Source organism: Mauremys reevesii, linkage group 2 (genome assembly GCF_016161935.1).
Source record: "Mauremys reevesii isolate NIE-2019 linkage group 2, ASM1616193v1, whole genome shotgun sequence".
Classification (NCBI taxonomy): Eukaryota; Metazoa; Chordata; order Testudines; family Geoemydidae; genus Mauremys; species Mauremys reevesii.
Window position 1 is genome coordinate 232,402,098 of NC_052624.1, and position 20,680 is coordinate 232,422,777.

At 39.7% G+C, this 20,680-nt stretch overlaps 1 protein-coding gene across 13 annotated transcripts in view; it reads right to left on the reverse strand.

The window, feature by feature from the left end:
- Nucleotides 1-20,680, reverse strand: part of STAU2 (staufen double-stranded RNA binding protein 2) — a 213,937-nt gene that overhangs the window by 190,047 nt on the left and 3,210 nt on the right. For 6 of the 13 annotated variants that reach the window (XM_039524266.1, XM_039524268.1, XM_039524267.1 and 3 more), the window contains exons 2-6: nucleotides 9,478-9,685; nucleotides 8,252-8,382; nucleotides 2,921-3,080; nucleotides 2,671-2,733; nucleotides 153-288 (exon numbers count right to left, since the gene is read on the reverse strand). In XM_039524266.1, the coding sequence (XP_039380200.1) occupies nucleotides 153-288; nucleotides 2,671-2,733; nucleotides 2,921-3,080; nucleotides 8,252-8,382; nucleotides 9,478-9,676 (689 nt within the window). In that variant the 5' untranslated portion in view covers nucleotides 9,677-9,685. Of the gene's footprint in view, nucleotides 1-152; nucleotides 289-1,802; nucleotides 1,925-2,670; nucleotides 2,734-2,920; nucleotides 3,081-8,251; nucleotides 8,383-9,477; nucleotides 9,686-20,680 lie in introns of those variants that run through there. The other 7 variants (XM_039524269.1, XM_039524271.1, XM_039524270.1 and 4 more) reach the window with 7 other exon arrangements.

Sequence of the window (20,680 nt, forward strand, 5' to 3'; positions counted from 1 at the left end):
AATTTATGAGCGTTTCTAAGCTGCACTACACAACCACTCTTTGGTAAGAATTTTATTTTATTTTACATTGCAGCAGTCTATAAAGTTTAAAGAAACTTAGCATTTGTTTAAGCAATGGAGAAGGAATAGCGAATAACAGAAAACATACAAACCTCTGATTGTACATGCCCCGGAAGTTGTAATTTGCTCTATAGTTTGGGATTGGCTTTGGATCTAGTGGCCTGTAGATGGCAGGCTCTCCCCTTTTCATAGCCAGACCATTCAGCTCCACTGTTGGAGTTATACTGCCTGTAAAAAATAAGACCACATGTAAGACTCTTCAACAGTAAAGCATGTTAAAACCATACATACTGTGTTGGTGAGGGAAGGGATGGGGCGGGGGTAAGAAAGGCTGTAAAACAGATGTTGATTTTCCTACTAAACTAAAAAAGCAGTGACTAAAAAGTTGCATCAAATTCCAGTATAAAATGGGGGTACAGATCCAATTTTAATCACCTAACGTAAACGAGCACTTAAATTGACATCTACATGTATTCTCTTGGAATTTGGGCAGACAACTCTGCCCAAATGAGATTACTATGATTAGACTGGTTAGTCAGCTTTGAACAATCTCAAGAATGACTTTAAAATACTATGAAACTTTTTGAAATTAGTACAGGTAAAAGAATCACGTCTCTTTCCACTGGATGCCATTAAATAAAATGATGAAAACCAAAAATCTCTTATACAAAAAGTTTACAGCTATTGAAACAAGATAGCAGTAGCATAGATTACTGTAGTCATTTAATAACAATTTGATAGAAGTCAGAACTAAATGATTTAGTTTCAAGAGATGAGAGGTTAAACCTCTGACTAAAATTAAAATTAAAAACTTACATTTTAATAACTTATGAACTGGAGACTAAATTCATTGAAATTTAGTGCTAATACAGCCACCTCCTGGCCAAAGAGTGCAAAATAGTAAACAAACAACTACCTTTGTGTGTGTAATTATTCTCCAAAATGTCAAATATGAGGCTGCAAAAATCATAAAATCCCTTATTTAAAAAGCAAAACCATTAGAAGAGTCAAATCGTTTAATATAACTGCCTGGTTATTTACTTCAGGGGAAATCTAACTGGCAAATTATAAACCAAAGTGTGTCCCACTTCTACTGCGAGAAGAAAAATCCAAACTGAGTTTAAATTATAATCAGATGTGTGCATTAATCCCACCCAGAACAATAATAATTATTATAATAGTAAACCAGTTATTCAGGTTTTATATGCCAGTGCTGCAGGTTTTATGCAGTACTCAGGCAAAACTACCATTAACCACAATTTTGAGTTTTTCCTCAAATGAAGGCCTGCAAGAACTGCAGAATTGGACTTCACGGGACTATGAATTCAGCTACACAATAAAAATAGTCACTGGATCAGAAGATACCTGTGCTTTGAAAGAAAAGGTCTTAAAGAAAGATGACAGCGTCATATGAATGCCTGTATACTCAATCGATTTTTCAGCTTTAAGGGAAATTCTTATTACAGGCAGTCCTCGGACTTACGACACTATTAGTTCCTGAAAATTGTGTCGTAAGTCAAAACGTAACTCAGAACCGCAATCCGGTCCACTGAGGACCGAACGTCATAAAGTTGAAACCAACTGTCGTAAGTCAAATCAGGGTATCAATTTAGAAACGTCGTAAGTGCCGTTTGTCGTAAGTCGAACGTCGTAAAATCGAGGACTCCCTGTATTATTTTTTCTGTTATATAGTTTTCAATTAAAAATATAAAAAAAGAGGGCTAGTCCAAAACTCCTATCACCTGTATAACATGCTGCCATGCCAAGAGACAAATCCAAGGCCCTTCTTCCTCAGAGTCCTGCACCTTCTTCCACTGAACTAAACAGCAGAAGTCCCATTGACTTCAGCAGAAACAGGATCAAGCCCCAAGCCAGCAGGGTCTGGAAGAGTTATAGGAGTAATATTCTCAGCCCTTAGGGAGTGGAAGATGGGAAAGAAAACCCTACATCATTCACAAACAATCCCTTCTAGACAAGGCTCAGGCCACTATTGATGGGATCTGGAGAAAGGTTTGTCCAGCCCTTCTCAGTCAGACAGAGCCTTAGTGCAAAGTAAATCCTTCAGAAAGTGGTTGAGAGAAAGTAATGAGGAAAAATTGTAAAACAAATAAAGGGATCTTTTTAGATGTCATTAATTACTTTTTTATCAGACAAGAATAAGTCATTGAGATGTGACTGAGATTCATAAGCACTGAGGGATGCATTTCCTGTGTCTGTATTTTATTTTCTCATGTACACCAGAATATGTTGCATGCAGTGTGCAACATGCCAGTAACATCTCCAGATGAAGGTCACATAACTCCACAAATGTCCTTCTGATTAACTGAATAATAGAAGTATGCAGAACTAGCTGGAAGAAATAATTTAGGTTGCTACAAAGGAAAATATATTAGGCAGGGAATTATATACTGAAGTTTCCATGCCAAATTCTGCCCTGATTTCTACTCTCACCTTCAGTGGCATTGTATATGAAGTAAGTCAGGTAGAATTTGGCCCTTTCCCTGAAAAGCCAGTTTGCCAGCTTCAATATTCTTACTAATGTAAAAATGGTCAGTTCAATCTTGTTACTTTTGTGCTTGGTTACTGTTGACCACATAAACTGGCTTGTACCTTTACCTTCAGAGGTGAGTCTTGCAGAAGTAAATGTATTCACGTGCAGTTCAGCAGCTTCTGCTACAGCAGATAAAAAAAATTACCATGCATACTCACTTTAAGGTTCTTAATTATATATTACCTTATCTTCCAGCTCTACTTATGCCTACTTTAAAATACTCTATAAACCTCTATAAAACATCTAAACCTGCTGTTCCATGACAAACAAGAAGATTCATTATTTGGAGGGAACGAATAGGCAACATACCTGGGTTATTATTAATGTTATTTTTGGGTGGTCTGGGAGTTGGTTTGGGAAGGTTTGTTTTGTTCAAAGCTTTGCTAGCAGCAGCATGTTGAGCCTTTTTAATACTGCTCCCTTCTGCTTCCCACGTCTGCTCTCCAAGATTCAGCTGCACTGTGAACATCTTCAAAAATATAAAGAACAGGTAAATAATGGCAAGACTGTCACCAAGGTGAGTTAGAACAATATATGTGAAACACTACCCAGATGGAGAGGAACTGCGTTTCGTTACTTGTTGTGATACTTTGGGCCAAATTCTGCTCTCAGATGTATGTATAGGGTCCCATTGAAGTCACTAGGCAACATGTAAAAATAAATCACACAGTAACTAAAGTGTATCAGCCTGATATTCTTGGAGGGATATAAAAATTAAATTTAAGAGCCTGATTCTTCAGTCTTGCATCTGTGTGGTCACTTACACGAGTGAGAAGTGGGTATGAAAGGTTACCAAATGAAAACAGTATAATTTTATACCCATTTTGTATGGGTGTAAATGACTATAAAGCTTCAAGAGAGTAGAGAATCAGGCCTTAAGATTTTTACCCAATGAGAGTCATACAATTTTTTTTCTAACTCAATTTTTCTTCAAAAAACATAAAGCACATACACACAAAGCAAAAGCCCTGGCAACCAAGGGAGCTGTTCAAGAGTATAAAGTATAAAAAAATTGTGTTGTCTTAAATTAATTTTGTCTCTTTAACATGAGCTCTATAATGCAGATTCGGAACTGAAAAAAAACTCAGATTTAACAAAGTCGGCTATTGACTCAACTCTAAAAACTTAAAAATCAATAGCAAAGAACAATCTTGAGCAAACAATTCATCACAGAGTAATAACCAAGCATGATAAAGTGTGAAAAAGAAATCCTAAAATTATTTAAAATATTAGGAAGTATCTCTATCATAAGCATATAATAATTGTGCCATTTACATTTATGCAGTTTAAATCGAAAATGCAGCTTTCTCGTAACACTCCACAAGGGAGGGTAGAAAAACAAATGAATTCATTTTCTTTCAAACATCCAAGTACTTGAAAAAGTATTAATCCAGATTCTAATCTCACATGCACATGGTACATTACAGCTTGCCTTGACAAACATACTGCTATACGTTCTGAAGAGCCACAGAAATATATACACAAGACTAAAAGGTGAAATTAAATGTTTTATTTAGTTGTTCTGTCCTTCTGGGTATTTTTGTTTTAAAGTGAGTTAAACTTGCTAGATCAAGAGCCACAAATTCAGAGTTGGGTGCAACAAGGTGAGCCCAAAATGTGCATGCACATGCCACACCCACAAAGTATTTGCATATGAACATGCAAACTGGGTAACTGTCTGCTTAAAAACTAGCTCTATATTGCACGTGCCTGTACAAATGCATATTGAATTTGGGAACATATCTCTTTCTCTTAAGCTGAGCTTTGAAAATCTGGCCATGTATGACCCTGAAAATTTTAGCCCAGGTCCCAGTATTACAGTTCACCAATTAACGCCTCATTTATCTCAGGATATGTCTATACTCCCCGCTGGATCGTGTCTAGACGTGATAAATCGTCCCCCAAAGCACTCTCCCGTCGACTCCTGTACTCCACCGGCGCAAGAGGCGCAGGCGGAGTTGACAGGGGAGCGTCAGCAGTCGACTCACCACAGTGAGTAGATCTAAGTACACCTCTACCCCGATATAATGTGACCTGATATAACACGAATTTGGATACAACACGGTAAAGCAGTGCTCCGGGCGGGGCATGGCTGCGCACTCTGGTGGATCGAAGCAAGTTCGATATAACGCAGTTTCACCTGTAACGAGGTAAGAATTTTTTGGCTCCTGAGGACAGCGTTATATCGGGGTAGAGTTGTACGTCCACGTCAGCTATGTTATTCACGTAGCTGAAGTTGAATAACTTAGATTGATCTCCCCCAGTGTAGACCAGTTCTCAGTTATACTCACAACTGCTTGGGAAAAAAAGGAAAAACATTCTTCATTAACTTGAATTCTATCAAATACAGATAATATCAGAGTACTAACCTAGGCATGAAACCTTGATATGTTTATTTTAAGATAATAGCTATTCAATCAATGAACAAATTGTTTACATAAATTATTGCCAATAGAACTGAAATCTTATTTCTGGATCAAGAGTTAAAATATTTGTATTATACAAGCATGCATCAATGTAATGTTTCTGTGGAAGAAGCAGATTCTCACATTTCTATGAAAATATGATTGATAAAGGTCTTCTATCTAATCTATATATCCATCTCATCTCTCTCTCTAGCACAGAGTGTTAAGATACAAGAATTCAAGATAATAAATAAATAATAAATAATAATAATAATAATTATAGTATGCTCAGTTGATTTCCATAGCTACAGAACTGACTTTCTCACTCAGTATGTTTTAGCATATCTGATAGAAGTCTCCTGCAAAGAATGAGAAAGAGGTGGAAATTTAATTAAAGAGATCAAATTGGCCAAAAACATTAAAAAAAAGTCTCAAATAATCAATTAAAGGCTTGGCGACTGGAGGTCCCAGAAGCCCAACGCTTTGCTATGGTTGATATCCATTCTGGATAATTTCGGAGGACGTTTTTATTCCTTATATCTAACTTAATTACATTATGGCAAAACCTAGAAATGCAACACTTGCCATGATTTGTGTCCTTTCACTCCACTTCTCTTTCCTCTGTACGAAGAGCTTTTTCTTCTACTTCCTGATCCTGCAACATGCTGAGTCCCTCAACTCCCTCCCATTCCTTTGCACTCCTGTCTAATCTGTTTCCCCCCACCCTTTTTTTTTAAATTAGTTTATCTCCTAAAACCCACTGACATGGAAACACAGAAATGGTGGCCAATCTGACAACCCAACTGAGAACAATACTCTCCAAAGACACAGTTCAGGCTCCTGCAGGGTCTCTGGCTTGCCTATGCTCAAGAATGTGTGTATAGAGGGCACAGTTTCCACTCACATACTAATCAGACCCACTAGAGGGGCAACCTCTAGCAACTGTAACTTACTGCAGGTGAGTTCCTCCTTTCTGTGGAGCACCACTGTTATTTGCCTCTTTACATTTGATCACAGCTGTTAACACTTACTTGCCAGAAAAAGAAAACCAGAATAGGAAGAAAAGGAAAACACAGAGTTTACTGGCACCGATTTATGTCATACAGACTGCCTGCATTACAGTAGAGGTCTCTGAAATTTATGAAAACCACTAGAGAAGGGTGCAAAATATATGCAACAGGAAAGTAGCCCTTGGCACACTGTGTCCAGGCAGTCGCATGGGAGAGAGCAGCAGCAGTTTATGCCTTTACGGTGTAAGTTTTTTTGGACAGAGATTTTGCTTTGTTTAGCATGTTTTACCGGTTGTAGAGCACCATGTTCAGTAACAGAAATAAACACACAACAGCTACTATAACAATATCATAATAACTTCTATGTAAATGTTTTCTGTGGGCCAAAGCATTGCAACTATGTCTGATCTTATTAACGTCACCCTTGTTCTTCCTCACACTCATCTCTTCTTTGTTATTTGTTGGATCATTTCTAAATTAGACTAAGATTTTCTGGGCAGGGACCTAGCCTTTTTATAACCATACGTCCTGTAAAGCACCTGGCACCCTTTCGGGGACTGTAAACATAATTAATAATTATAATAAAATATACATGTAACAGTGAACAGAGCTAAGCATCAAGAAAAAGTTGTACACTTGCCTATTTGCTCAGATGAGCTTCTAAAACTCAGTTTCCTTGATCTATATAGGAAGCATCCAACAATTTTAAGACAGGACCCAAATTAGGAAACCCCACAAAAGCACTGCTGACAAAAGTCAGAAATCTAATAGAGGCCGAAGGGATTTCATTGGCAGTAATTTTCACACAGATGATAAAACGTACATATCTGCATTAAAACCAAAGTGAACTATTCTGCATCCTGCTGTGTTTCCAACATGCAGAAGTGAAATTATAAATCTAAAGTAACACAAATCCCTTGATTATTGATGAATGTTCAGGGAAGGTACAGGCAAAATGAACCTTCCTGTATGCACTAACATACTAACATACAGGGTGTTCCTAAACCCAGATTTCTATGGCATAGTCACTGAACAATGGTAACATAAGTAAATAGGAGAACCAGCAGTGGAAGGGTTAATGAAAGAATCATTGCATGTAACCTGAGAAAAATAGAGCCAAAAGCCCAATCCTGCAAGGTCCTGGGCATCTTGGTAAGCATGGAATACTTTCATCTCCCACTGATTTTGATAGAACCTTGCGCTGTCATGAACCTTGTGCTGTCATTTACCCCAGTGCAAACTGGGTGCAATACACTGCCAAACCAGAACGGTAGTGTTTTACTCCCACTTTGCACTGGTTACATTGCAAGGTGCAGCATCAGGAGGGCACATACAGAACTTTTCAGGAGAGGCCAAGCAACTTGCAGAAGGCTGGAGGTTATTAATAAGAACTTTGCTCAGCTGCTCTGCTCTGAAGATGCAGAAGGTTCTCAAATATAAAATTTCATTTTTGCTCCCTCAAGATGAATTTTTTAGTCATCTTTCTTGTGAGTCTGCCCTAAGGAGGGAAGAAATTTGAAAACTTTCATGTAAATATGCTCCTTTAGGTCCACTGCCATCTGAAACCACGGACATGTTCTCACAGATCACAGTTGACTATCAAAACAGGATCTGAGACTAGACAAGGACGCTAAGTACTTTAACACCACTGTGAGCCTTAAAGACCCACTGTCACTGTGGGCTACACAGGGTTTAAAGGAAAATACTGTGATACTTTGTGCTTTAAAACACAAATATAATCAGAAGATTTGCTATCCATATAACCAACTTTATGTAGACTAAATAAAACTGATAACACAAAACAAAATGGGAAAAGACTAGCCCAGCAGTCTGTTAGCAGTGGATCTACACTGCCATGAAAGGGATCCATGTGCAATTCTCAGAAGCAGACTGCTAGGGTCCTGGAGGGGAAGGAGTGCTTTGTGCAGCTCAGCAGCGAACCAGGCCATGAATGATAAAGAAAGGGTGTTGATGGACTCCGAAGAGACCTTTAAGAGAAAAAGATGAAGGCCAAGAAGTATGATCTCAAGGGTCAGAGGATAAGTATGGCAGAAGGCGATGATGAAAAGATTCTCAGGGCTCCAAGAGCGACACAGAAGAACTTCCTAAAAAGCATAACAAAAACAAAGCAAAACAAAACCCCAACACTATAAACTTGATTGTGTTTGACAAGTTATCTGTTCATAACTTAAGGTATGCCTCATAACCTGGAACTGTAACCTTACCTTGGCATGAGCAGGCCCTCTTTCATTCAGAAGCTTATACAGGGGTTGAACTCTATTGAAACGGGCTAACTCATTTACCAGACACATTGGAGTTTTCTCTTTGGGGTTTGCCATGTTATCTTGGAGAGGAGCTGTAAATAAAGAGTCTGTAAAGTTTTTGTGGAGAAATGTATTCTTCACAACTTTGCAAAACTTTGCAAAAGAAGTGGTATGTTTAAAAAAGAAAAATACTTTGGCTAAAAAAACCTCATAATACGCTAAAAATATGAGATTGTGTTAATGCCAACAAAACTGCACTTTGATAATACAATGTTTAAATACTATTTACACATTTTTAATTTGAGAACATGTATTTTATTGTGACCATTTCAATTACTTGTAATATAAAAAATCTTTCTAATAAGGAAGACAGTGTAAATGGACGTTTATATATTTTAACTTGTATGTTATACCATGTCCCTGAAAATTCCATTCTGCTCTGTATTCATTATTGGAGTTAATTGTTCTTTCAGTGTAATTTCTAAACACTAACACAGAAGAAAAACAACTGATGAACACCTGTGGTCCCACGCTTGTTTCCCCTCATTCTTCCTAACATTCTTTCAGACCTCTATGCTATTACTAGTGTCTCTGTGGGTATCTCCCCAACTTCGTTCTTTCAACAATTTTGCGGATTCTGTTGTGTTCCTAAACCCAGATTGTTTATGTACTATATGTTTCTTTAAGGTCTTTATCCTCCTGCTATTTCTTTTTTTCATCTTTGTATCTATCCCCAACACAAACTTGCCCTGTTAACTTACTTTGGGGTAACACTTTACTGTATTTTCTACCCAATTGAGAACAAGAACTACAGCAGTTATTAGGCTATAAAGGAAATGCCATTTTCTGCTAAATAGACTGAAGACATTTTGTTCTAGGGAAGGAAAATGCACTTAGATAACTTCCTGCTGTACTAAAACTTCATTATAAAAGATTCACGTAGGATGTGGCAGAATAGTTTGTTTTTTTCTGGGCTTCCATATCTCTTAACAATGCTCTTTCATAAATCAGAATTAAACTAAAGAAACTAAATTCTGTAAACAGCATTAGAAACCAAAACATTTTTCTACAGAGATTTGTTTCTTTAGTTTTATTTTCTTTAGGACCTCATCCATTTATATTAAAAACTTATCAAGTGGATTCCCTTGCAAAATAAAATAAGTATTCTAAGCAAAACATCTCCTTACCTGGTGAGTTGCTAGAAGGTGCAGAATCCACAAGACCAGCTGTTGGACTGTTACAGCTGGCAACTGATTCTGAAATGGATCCATTCATTGAGGCCTGCAGACCCAATGAACTTGCATTTGTTACTGATGGGGATAGCACCGGAGGGGGAAGGGTAGGTCCAGAGAGGTTTGCTGCAGTCTGCATTTTAACTTGTGCCATTGTCTATCACTGCAATAAACAAAGATTTATAAGCAGAGTGCCTTCAGATTTTTGAAAGCCAAAATGAAAGTATTGATAGGAATACTACTTTACATTACTTTCATGTAAGGCTTTTCGCAAACATTAATGAATGAAGCCTCACAACACGCCTGTGAAGAAGGGAAGAATTACTATCCCCGTTTTACAGATAAGGAAACTGGGGCACAGAGAGGCTAAGTGACTTACACAAAGCCATATAGCAAGACTATACCAGAGCCAAGAATACAATCCAAGTTTCCTGGGAGAAACAGGGGGCAACGAGTAGGGGGAGGGAATGGAACAGACAGATAGCTGGATGGGATGTAGTCCCTTCACTTCCCCGTCCTCTCTGCTGGGATGGAGAATGGCAGAGCTCATCAATGGCCATGGCAGAGGGGGAAAAGTTCCACATTACAACCCCCACTACGGTATAGCGAGCATCTAAGCTGAGAAGTGGGATGAGGGAGATGTCTCTACTCTCCAGACAGGGAGCACTCCCACGCACATCCACACAGGTTGCAGGGAGAAAATACTAGTGCATGTTCTGTGTTGTTATCATTCCTATGCACACTTTACTGCTTCTATGACTAGCTAAGTTCCCTCTAAACTGCACAGCCACATGGCAGCCTATTAAGCGCCGCACAGGCGCTCAGGGCTGCAGTGGGAAAAGATGCCCCTCCCCCAGTCCGAGACCTGCCATGGCCAGGGGAGAGGCACCCTTTCCCCAACCCAGCCAGGATCTGCTGCGGCCAGGGAAGAAGCACCCCTCCCCCGGCCCCAACCCATTCCGGCGGCTAGGGGAGAGGTGCCTATCCCACAGCCCCACCCCTGTTGCTGTTGCAACTGGGAGAGGTGCCCCTCCCTCCCAGCCCAGGTACTGCTGCGGGGAGAGAGAGCTGGTGGCAGTCCTCTCTCCCCACTGTAGCCCCAGGGCAGCCTGCACCCCAAATTCCTCATCCCCGGCCCCACCCCAGAGTCTGCAACCCCAGCCAGAGCCCTCACCCCTCTGCACCCCAACCCCCTGCCCCAGTCCTGAGCCCCCTCCCACAGCCCAAACCCCTCATTCCTGGCCCCACCCGAGCCTGCACGCCCAGCCTGAGCTCTCACTCCCCCGCACCTCATCCCTCTGCCCCATCCCTGAACCCCCTCCCACACTCCAAACCCTTCGGTCCACCCTCACCTCCATATTGGTGCACATAACAAAATTCATTCCGCACATGCATGGGAAAAATTATAGGGAACACTGATGACCACATAAACATAGGCAGGAGAGAATAACAACTTCAAAATGTTTGGAAAGCTGCAGTGGAAGGTGAACTTCCCAATACAGTGATTTTTAGAAATTCACCAATTAAAATAATCCAAGTTAACAGTATCTCTTTAGGTTCCAAGCATTAACAGATTATTAAAGATAATCGTGAAGAAAGGAAAGTCTGAAACAATTGCTCTGAAAGAGGTGTGCACTGACTCCTTCTTCTCAGTGAAGACAAATGAACTCTGAAGCCTAGTGATGACAATTTAAATAAAGCCATCTAGCACTATAGATTCATTTATTCCAAGGCCAGAAAGGACCATAGTAATCATCTAGCCTGCCCTCCTGTATGACACAGGCCATAAAACTTCCCCAAAGTAATTCCTACAGCATATCTTTTAGAAAAACATCCAATCTTGATTTTAAAATTGTCAGTAATGGAGAATCCACTGTGATCCTTGGTAAAATATTCCAATGATTATTTTCACTTTTAAACATTTATACCTTATTTCCTGTCTGAATGCAGCTAACTTCAACATCCAGCCATTGAATCACGTTATACCTTTCTCTGCTAGACTGAAGAGCCCATTATTAAATATTTGTTCCCCAGATAGGTACTTACAGACTGTAAACAAGTCACCCCATAACCTCCTCTTTGTTAAGATATAATGAGTTCGTTGAATCTATCACTATAAAGCAGTGGTCCCCAACGTGGTGCCCGCGGGTGCCATGGCACCCACCAGGGCATTTATGTGCGCCCTTCTAGTGCCCAGCAGGGGAGAGAAGCAACGGCCCCACACCTGCCGGGGACAGAGAACTCCGGGGCTGCAGGCGCCGGTGTTCTCTGTCCCCGGCAGGCGCAGGGCCCGCCTAGTGCACAGCAGGGGAGAGAAGCCAGGGCCTCGTGCCTGCTGGGGACAGAGAACTCCGGGGCTGCAGCCTGTGGGCGCCAGTGTTCTCTATCCTCATGGCTTCTCTCTGCGCTGCCCAGAACTGCCGCCAAAAAAAAACCTCTGGCATGCAAGTTATCTGGACCTGCTGATCTTAGAATGTCTCTCTTTAATAAACGTTGTGAGTTATTAAAGTTAGTTAGTTAAACATCCTCCTGAGATACTAGTGGAATGAAAGAATGTTATCTTATGCTATGACATCATCTGTTTTCTTCCCAAATACTGAACAGAAATATTTATTGAACACTTCTGCCTTTTCTGCATTATTAATGCTAATTCTACCATTTCCATCTAGTGATGGACCAATATCAGTGCTAGGATTCTTTTGTTCCTAATATACTTTAAAACTTCTTTTTGTTGTCCTTAACTCTACTAGTCATAGATTTCAATTTGTGCTCTTTGGCTTCCCTTATGAATTTTATACAATTCCTAGCTCCTGATTTATATTCATTGCTATCAACTTTCCCTTTCTTCCATTTGTTTATTTACACACACATATACACTTTTTTTATAGCCACCTTCACTTCTTCTCTAAACCTGGAACTGTTTTTTAACCAATACAGCCTTCTTCCTCGGTTGTAAGATTGTGGCTTTTGGGGCATCTAATAGTGTTCTTAAACAATTCCCAATTATCATTAACCCTTTTCTCATTAAATTTTTCCCCCAGCTGATTTGGCTCATAATTGCTTTCAGCTTTGTGGAAGTGGCTCTTTTAAAGCACCAAGTATAGATAGATAGATACCACTGGTCTGGACTTTATTCTGTTTGCACATTGTAAATGTGATCAAGTCATTATCACTTGTACCTAAGTTACCATTAAGTTTTAGTTCTCTGATCCGTTCTTTTTCTCTCAAGATGAGGTCTAATATAGAATTCCCCTGTGTGGGGGGATGCAACACTTTTTGAATTAGGTAATTATCATCTATAATATTTAAAATGTTCAAGGATGTTTTAGTACTAGCATCATGAGACCTCCAGCATATGACAGCCGAACTGAAGTCCCCCATGATCACACAGCTTTTTTTCCTACACAAGTAGCCGCTCTTCCTGTTCTCTGGTGTAATTTAGTGGTCTTAGCATACACCAATTAATAGCCCATCTTCTGTTTTATCTGTCAAGACAAATAAGTCTTGCAGTGCTGGTCCTCCTTTAACCAGTGGTGTGTGAGATGGATGGGTGCTTTGAATCCTTCCTGTAGTAGGGGCAGTGGCAGGGGAGCCCAGGCCTGCCGACTTCACTGGGCTCTGACGTAGGGCCCTAGGAGGATCAACAGTGTCTGGCTCCCGAAAGTGCACCTCCTCCTGCTCTCTCTCTCTCTCCCAGCTTCCAGTCCAAGATAAGGTAAAAAGAAAAAGAAAAAAAAAGGCAACCAAACTGTCAGCTCCAACCAGGTTTAGCATATAGTCTTATTCCCTCAGGGAGGCTTCTCCAGCACCCTTGTCAGGACCCTTCTGAGTAGATCTGTCCTCCTTTCCCACACCTTCCTCTTTCTGAGCTGGGTTGCTCCCTTTTTAACCCCTTCTCCAGTTAGATCAGTGGTTCTCAACGTATTTACCATTGTGGGCCACATCTGCAGCTCTCTCTGTGTTATGTGGGACACATCTACACAATATATATGCTACCTGTATGGCCCTGAGGCTGTCACAGGGGCTGCAGCTGTGTGCTGATTGGGCCGCAAGCGGGACATGGGTTGAGAACCACTGAGTTACAGCATGCTCCGCAACCTGGAGGGATGGCACTACCTGGGCCTAGTACTGTCCTTTAAACCCTTCCTGCCTAGTGTGGGGTTCGTATACCCCATCACAACATGGAATAACTTGCAGGATTAGAGTCTTGCATTGTAAGACTTTTGGCATAGGTCTTTCTATATATTTGTGCAGTGCCCAGTAAAATTTGTGCAGTGCCCTGATCTCATTGGAGACTCTGCGTGCTCTCTCAATACAAATAAGTAAATAATAAAAGGTGGCAAATAAAATTAGACCTAGCAAGTGTTTCACTTTAATTGACTAACATTTCTGAAGCATGAGGAAAAAATATCCCTATATATTTTAATTTGGCAAATATTTTAATTTGGACAACCATTAGACTACTAAAATACATGTTAACATGGCACTAACTGATACTGTGGAAAAACTGACAATGTGAACCAATGTTCAAATTAAAGGAGGTTGGAAAGATTTCTCTACTGAAATGCACAATTTGCATAGTTCTAAACCAATCCTGCCATAGATGACTTTTTAGCTCTAGCTCAAAAGAGGTAACTTCTGAAGAGGAAATGTTTTGCCTTGGGAAGGGCACCAGATACCATTGTGGCAGAAAATTTTCACAAATGATATCAGAATGGAAGGACTGAAATGCAATTCAAATTCTGCTTAGTGCCACATTATACCACCAGATCTATACCACAGAGATCAAAACTGAAGGTTATTTTTACTTTTAGGGGTTAAACAGCAGCACCTACACTTAACAGAGAATCCATTTATATACTCTAGTCTCCCAAAATAGCAAATGCACTTTGTTCCCACCCAAAGTGCAATGCATGTGTGTACGGTAGCTGGCCAGAACACCAAATCATACTGTACCTTCCAAAAAAGTAGATCAGAAGGGAAAATTTTAAGGATAGTATTGTTCACAGGGAAACTAATTTCTTCTCTTCAGAATACTCCTTTGTGTGGTCAGTTGGCTGGCTAGACATGGGGTTTTTATGTAAGATTTTTCATTTCAATTAAGAAATTTAACAGCAAAATAATAATTTGCACTTACATAGCAACTTTCATCCAAATAATTCAAATATCTTTTCAAACATTAATTAAATCAGCCTCTCAACTAAAATAGTATGTTACTCATTTTACAGATAGTAAGTTAAAACACAGAAAGGGTAAGTGATTTAAGGCTTAAAAACAAGTGAAAGGCAGAGGCAGGAATAGAATTCAGCAATTCTAACTCCTAGGCCCTCCTCTGCCCATTAGATCACAATGCATCTCTAACACCCAAGAATGCTATGTGCATTTGAGATACTACCTGAAGTCTGCTAGATCATTAACAGATCACAATGCTAGATTAATATATGAATATCTGTCACCCATGTCCTTCTGCAATTATGTTCCTTTTATATAATGGAAAACTAGCCAATTTTTCTCAAATGGCAGCCTGAAATTTCAAAAGAAAATCAAACGTCTATGTAGAGAAAAACAGAGATAGAGGAGGTGATTAATTATTGCATAAACATATAAAAAAATCCAGACTTTCAAGATGAGGAAAATGGGGAGAGGAGGGTTTGTTTATTTGTTTGAATTGATTCACAACATTATGTGAGAGCAAATACAATAGAATGGAAGTAGTTTATCTAACAAGTAAGATAATTTTCTAGTATTTTGTAGCATGTAGCATAAATGTCAGCATAGAGGCAGATATTTGACATACAAGCATTTTGGTTCTGGTAGGACACTTAAGTGGCTGTGACACACTACAGGTAACTTATATGGAGAATATGCGTGTCAGGCCTCTTACATGCATGATATATGCCATTCCAGAGTCGTAAACCCTGTATAATTCTGATATGCTGGAATGTATATCACCTGATATACCTTGGTTAAAGCGGATAGGCAGCTAGCCACCCTTCATTCAGCTGAATGGAAGAAGTAATTAAGATCCTTTATGGAGTAAGACAGCAGGAGACAATGGAAGCCACCAGTAGGTCACATGCAAGGTTGATCACCAGCTAAGCCATGTACACAGAAGGCTTTCCCTGGAGACTGACTGAAATGTTGGGGCACTGACTGGCTGTAACTGTGTGTGGGAGGCCGAAAGGCAGACAGACAACAAGAAAAAGCCAACAGAAAGGGTGAGCAATTATCATGAGTATGGCCCTGAGAAGGAGAAGAGAGGGGGCTCATTGGGAGACTAGACTGGCTTGAAAGGCAGACTTGGAAACGGCAAGCCAGGAAACTGCCAACTGTTATTTGTTCCTACTGTGTTCAGGGAAACAGGACTTTACGTACATTCTTTGTAAATTAATATGATTGCACCAAATACCTAACCAATTTCCCCTCTAGTGAAAGCAACCCAAATAATGGCTAACCACTCAGGCCAAAGGGACAACAATACTAGATATTTCACAGAATTATATCTCTGCTTAATTTTCATTGTACTTTTAAATGCATGCTGCCAGCTCCTTCTAGCAGTAAGTTACCAAAGGAGAGTAGGGGCCCAGTCCTCCAGGTATTAAGTGCCTTCAGTTCCCCTTGACCTTGCACGAGGCACTCAGCAACACATAGAACAAGGCCCTATGGACCTGGAAGCTCAAAAGAGAGGGATATAAGATAGCTAAGAAAAAATGTGACCCAAACCAAATGACATTGCCATCCTATGGGGCACTTTCCAACTCATTTTATTCCAGCTTGTGACAGCGCTCATGGCAAATATAACACAACAAGCTTTCCTCCAGTCAATAGCAGGGCTTAAAAAAAATCCAATCACCTACTCACAGTGGGAAACTCATTTTTTCAACCTGTGAACAGGCAGCACCAGTCCTCCTTTGCCGCTCATAGCTTTTGCAAGCAGCTGCACCATGAAATTAACAAGACTAGTCAGCTTCATAACTACCATTCGGAACTACACAGCAGTGAAACTGTCACAAATGATGACAGATTTCAGAGTGGTAGCCATGTTAGACTGTATCAGCAAAAAGGAGGAGGAGTACTTGTGGCACCTTATAGAGGTCACTTAACTGTGTAGCATCCTGGTAGAAACCCTACCAGTCTGCCTTCTTCCAGCATGTAGGGATAGCAGGGTAACTATGCTTCTCAGTAGTGCCTTGGCCCTGGACTCATCAATGGCATCCCTGCCCTCCTTTTCATACCTGTCTCTAGCTAGTAAATTTAGTGCTCCATCAGGTGAGAGTCTAGTAAATTTATTCAAACTGTGATTCTACACAGAACTAAGATTTTTTCCCCCCGTGTTAAAATATAAACAGAGAAAATATGTTAAAAGGTTATGGGAATATGGCAATACTGGGGCTACAAAATAAAAGGATATTGTTCTAGATGCCCCCTACTAAACCAAAGGAAAAGATGCAACACATCACAGTTGGGTACATTGTAATGTTGGGCTGCAGAATTCAGTATTTGGAAGCATTCTACTTACAACATGATTAATACACTAACAGATCCCTAAGTTACTCTTGGGGTAAAGTATGCACCAGCCATGCCTGCTTCTTACAGCCATGCACAGCTGGCACACACTTTTCTGTTTTCATTATGTTCTGATCCTAGTATTAGACAGCCATAAGTAGCTTTCTCATATTGGTCCATAGTTGTGACAAATGAAATTATTTTTTCTAAATAATGTCCAGGATGATGCCTGGTAAGACCATTTTTCAGATTCTCCATTGAAGCTTTGATCTTTCAATATAAACATAAGTGTACTTCAGATAAGACTGTTCCCAGGTAAGAACACAGTCAACTTTAAGGAAAACATTTAGCAGGAAACCTATCTGTTCTCAGAACTGAACAAAGTACCTTGAACTATTAGCAAAAGTCCTAGGTCTAATTTATACTTAAAAGTCTTTCCACTATAACTATTTCAGTTATGGGTGTGATTTTACCAAAAGAGTTATACTGGAAAAGCCCTAGTGTGCATGCAGTTATACATATGCAACATTTAGATGAAAAAAAAAACTAGAAATATACAAAATTAACATGTAACACATTACATTGATTAAAGGCTGTCTAATTAATAGATCTCAAAATCTAATTGTAAATGGGGAAACACTGGCTCTTGGCTGACACTATTTAACATTTTTTATTAATAATCTGGAAGAAAAAATAAAGTTTTTAATCAGTGAAAGTTCAAGCAGGAGTAGAGAAGCTATTTTACTTGTGTATTTGGCACTGGTTTGACTGCTGCTGGAATACTGTATTAGGTTTTGGTATCCACAGTTCAAGAAGGATGTTGACAAACTGGAGAGGGTTCAGAGAAAAACCACAAGAATAAATTAAAGGATTAGAAAATCTGCTTTATAGTGACAGACTACAAGAGCTCAATCTATTTAATTTAACAAAGAGAAAAAGTAAAAGGATGACTTGAGTACAGTCTATAAGTATCTACATGGGGAACAAATACGTAATAATGGGCTCCTCAGCATAGAAGAGAAATGTATAACGATACAATGGCTGGAAGCTGAATGTTAGCTAAATTCAGACTGAAATAAGGTTTAAATTTTTATTAGTGAGAGTATAATTAATCATTGGAATGTAAAGATTCTGGTGGATTCTCCATCACTGACAATTTTTAAATCAAGACTGGATGTTTTTCCGAAAGATAAGCTCCAGGAATTATTTTTTGGGAAGTTTTCTGGCCTGTGTTATACAGGAGGTCAGACTAGATGATCACAATGATCCCTTCTGTCCTTGGAATCTATGGTATAAATGTGACCTATTGGTATAGCCAGAGTGGCATAAAGCACCTGTATACCAATATAATTCCATCTACACTAGGGGGATATACTGCTTTAACTATAACGGTACAGTTAGAAGTACAGCGTTCTAGTATAGGCAAGCCCGAAATATGTGACCAGCTGCCCAATATGATCAATGCCCAAACGATTCTGGAATTCTAATTTGCAAAACCCTCAGCAGCTTGATTTGTGAACATAATACAATTTAAAAAAAAAAATCCCAAGAGGCATGGTTAGGTAGTCTGAACACAGGACTGGGAATTGGTAACTCCAATGTTCTGATTTTAGAGCTAATATCTCACTCTCTGATTTTAAGCAAGTCAGTAAATCTCTTTGCCTCAGTTTCTCCATCTATAAAAGGAAGGCAATTTGAACCTCCCTCATAGAAGGATTGAGAGTAATAACGTTTATAAAGTGCTTTGAAGATAAAAAGTTCAAAGAACTGTTATTGGCCAAGCAAAGTGAGGCCTAATACTCAACTCTACAGCATTTCTCATTTTGTCTGTTATTGGTATGAAACTGATTGAACAACGAAGAGAAGAAGAGCAGCAGATTGGATGATTTAACAACAAAATATAGGCTTAGTGGCACCATCCTGTAAAGTTGCTACAGCTTATGAGACAATGTTCCTGTTCTGACTACCACCTCAGCTTACATAAGCAACAAAGTATGCAACCCTTCAGTCATATACAACTGCTAGAAAACATTTGGTCTACAACTCATAAAACCTGCTTCAAAATTACATTCGATATTTTAGAAAGATAAAGTTTTTGGGAGAAAAGCATCGAAGGATTGTAAGTGTGCACTCTGATTTAACAAAATAGAGTAGATTTCTTCTTTTCAAAGACAAATTTATAGCCATAGTTCAGGCAGGTCAACACAAACTATCTAGAGGGAATATGACAGGTGCTGCATTTCCTATGGGTTGGAAAAGCAACCTAAGGCTATGGCTATACTTGCACTTCAAAGCGCTACCACGGCAGCGCTTTGAAGCGCTAAGTGTAGTCAAAGCACCAGCGCTGGGAGAGAGCTCTCCCAGCGCTGTCCGTACTCCACCTCCCTGTGGGGAATAACGTACAGCGCTGGGAGCCGCGCTCCCAGCGCTGGGGCTTTGACCACACTGGCGCTTTGCAGCGCCGCAATTTGCAGCGCTGGAGAGGGTGTGTTTTCACACCCTGCTGCAGCGCTGCAAATTTGCAAGTGTAGCCATGGCCTTAGAAGCCAAAGATCTGGCTCCGCCACAGATTCATGGTGTAATCTTGGGAAGTCCACTATTCCACTTTATAAATAAAGACATAGTACCTGATTCATGTCTCATATTTATATCAGTATAAATCAGGAGTAAGTCCTGAAGTCAACAGAGTCACATTTATAAAATTGGGAAGTTAGGAAAATCAAACCTATGGTCTCTGCCCCCAAGAACAGTCTAAGTGAACTATGCCATTGATTTAATATGTTAGTTTGGGGCACGCCACTTAACTTTTCTGTGTTTCAGTTTTTTCAAGTGTAAAACTGAGTTAACAATTCATCTTTGTAAACCACTTTCAGATTTCAGGATGAAATATTACTCAAGTACATGCTATTATTATTCAAAAAACTGTTGGGAGACTGAGTTACTCAGATTGGTACAGAGATATATAAAGCCTTTCAAAGACTTATAGTCTGAATCTAGCACAAATTGTTTATCACCACTGGCTGTATAATGGCTTATGTTAAATGAAGTGGTGGTGTCAATCCAGTACCTAGTGGCCAATATCCACATCACCCTTGGACATCTCCACAAAGAACACTGAATGAGCATGAGAACTGAGGTCCACTGTAGTGGGCCCCTTCAAAGCACAGTTAAGATTCATCAACTGGGCAGCACTGAAAATCTAGCACTGCTGCCAGCTCTACTTAACTAAAGCACATCTAGCACCTTTCATAAGCACTTCAGTCACACAAAAACCTGATCAGCAAAAAAAGGCTTTGTCTACACAAGAAAACTTTTACGGGTATATTAATGCAGTTATACAGAAGCAAACCCCTTAATGAACTGCACCAGCATAGAGCAGAGTTTACCTTGCTGCAGCTTAATCTGGTAACACACCAGAGATGCATCAGCATAAATCCACTTCGCATCAGTTTACTCATGTAGTATGTACTCACTTATGTACTCATGTAGTTATACCTGTGAAAATTTCCTTCATGGAAGCAGAGACTTGCGAGGGTATAGTGATTTCTGTACATTCATCACTGACAGTTCTGTACAGCATAGAGGCCTGCATTTCTAACCCTAACAACTGCAAAGCAAACCCTCCAAATGTGACCCAAAGAAAGAGTTTGCT